At 45.2% G+C, this 1,120-nt stretch overlaps 1 protein-coding gene across 1 annotated transcript; it reads left to right on the top strand.

The window, feature by feature from the left end:
• Positions 1–78: 78 nt before the first annotated feature.
• Positions 79–522, top strand: LOC120070068 (vicilin-like seed storage protein At2g18540). Its single transcript, XM_039021913.1, has one exon. It carries the CDS (start codon positions 79–81, stop codon positions 520–522), a length of 444 nt encoding a protein of 147 aa, XP_038877841.1.
• Positions 523–1,120: the final 598 nt, after the last annotated feature.

Below are 1,120 nucleotides of genomic sequence, written 5' to 3'. Positions count from 1 at the left end.
CTACTCCCAACACTGTCATCCGAAAGTGGGAAGAAGAAAAGAGATGACAGAGAAGTGTTTAGGAGCATCCTGAGCAATATGGAGAAGGAGGGAGGGCTACCCGAAGCTGGAGTTGTTAATCAGCCCTTGCCTTCGAAGGAAAAAATGGAAGAAGCTTCGAGAAAAAGTGCCCTGGCCGTTTCGGATCCTAAGGAAACTGTTCATACAGAATCCTATGAGGGACACACCAGAGTTGCTTTGGAGGAAGTGGAAGCAGAGAAGCAGCCTGAAATGGCTGAAGAGAAGAATGAAAAGAAAAACAAGGAGAAGAGGGCAGAAGGGGATGAAGAAGCCAAGCAAAGGAAGGAAAAGAAAGAAAGGAAATCGAGTGAGAAAAGGGAACGCAGGCGAGAAGAGAAGTGCCTGAAGAAGAAGGATGAAATGAGGAAGAGGGTTGAGAGCCCGGATGTCGATAGAGAATCCACCACCGCAAGGGTGGATGAGGAGGTGCCAACGCAACAAAGAGAATCAGTGCAACCTTAAGACGTATCTACGCAAATAAGAACGGTTGCAACTAACGACCGAGAGGATCCAGACATCAACCCTCTTATGCGGCGTCGCAAGGAGAATGCGCCGCAAGGGTCAACAAGCGACCCACAAGTTTTGCAAAGTGTAGTAGAAGAGAAGGAAAGAAGAAAGAGAGATGAAGAAGAAAAACAAGAAAAGATGTTACGAGCACAACAAATCATCACAGAAGGCAATCTGGGAAGAAAACTACACGATGAAGAAGTGCACCGTAACAATGCAATTTTGGCAGAAGAAGAGAGAATAAGTCTTGAGGAGGAACAACGCATATTGCTGGCCTCGGAGCAATTTGAAAGAGAAATGAGAGAAGAAGAAGAGGAATAAAATAAGAAGAAGGAAGAGAAGAAGAAGAGGTGCAAGGCAAATGTGCAACGCATTAGAGAGAAGAAAAGTAATGAAATTGCAGAGTGAGAAAGGGAAGAACAGCGCAAGGAACGAGAACGGAGACAATGACAAAGATCTCACCTTGTGTTGACAAAATATAAGGGCAAAGCGAAAGTTCAAAGCAATGAGCCTGCGTCGACCAAAGGATGCCCATCAAAGAAGAAGAAGAATG

Source organism: Benincasa hispida, unplaced genomic scaffold (assembly GCF_009727055.1).
Source record: "Benincasa hispida cultivar B227 unplaced genomic scaffold, ASM972705v1 Contig871, whole genome shotgun sequence".
Taxonomy (NCBI): domain Eukaryota; kingdom Viridiplantae; phylum Streptophyta; class Magnoliopsida; order Cucurbitales; family Cucurbitaceae; genus Benincasa; species Benincasa hispida.
The sequence above is the reverse complement of the archived record's forward strand: the minus strand, read 5'-3'. Positions and strand labels throughout refer to the sequence as shown.

Coding starts and splice junctions, on each gene's coding strand:
- LOC120070068 (XM_039021913.1), top strand. CDS start 79: ATGGAGAAGGAGGGAGGGCTACCCGAAGCTGGAGTTGTTAATCAGCCC.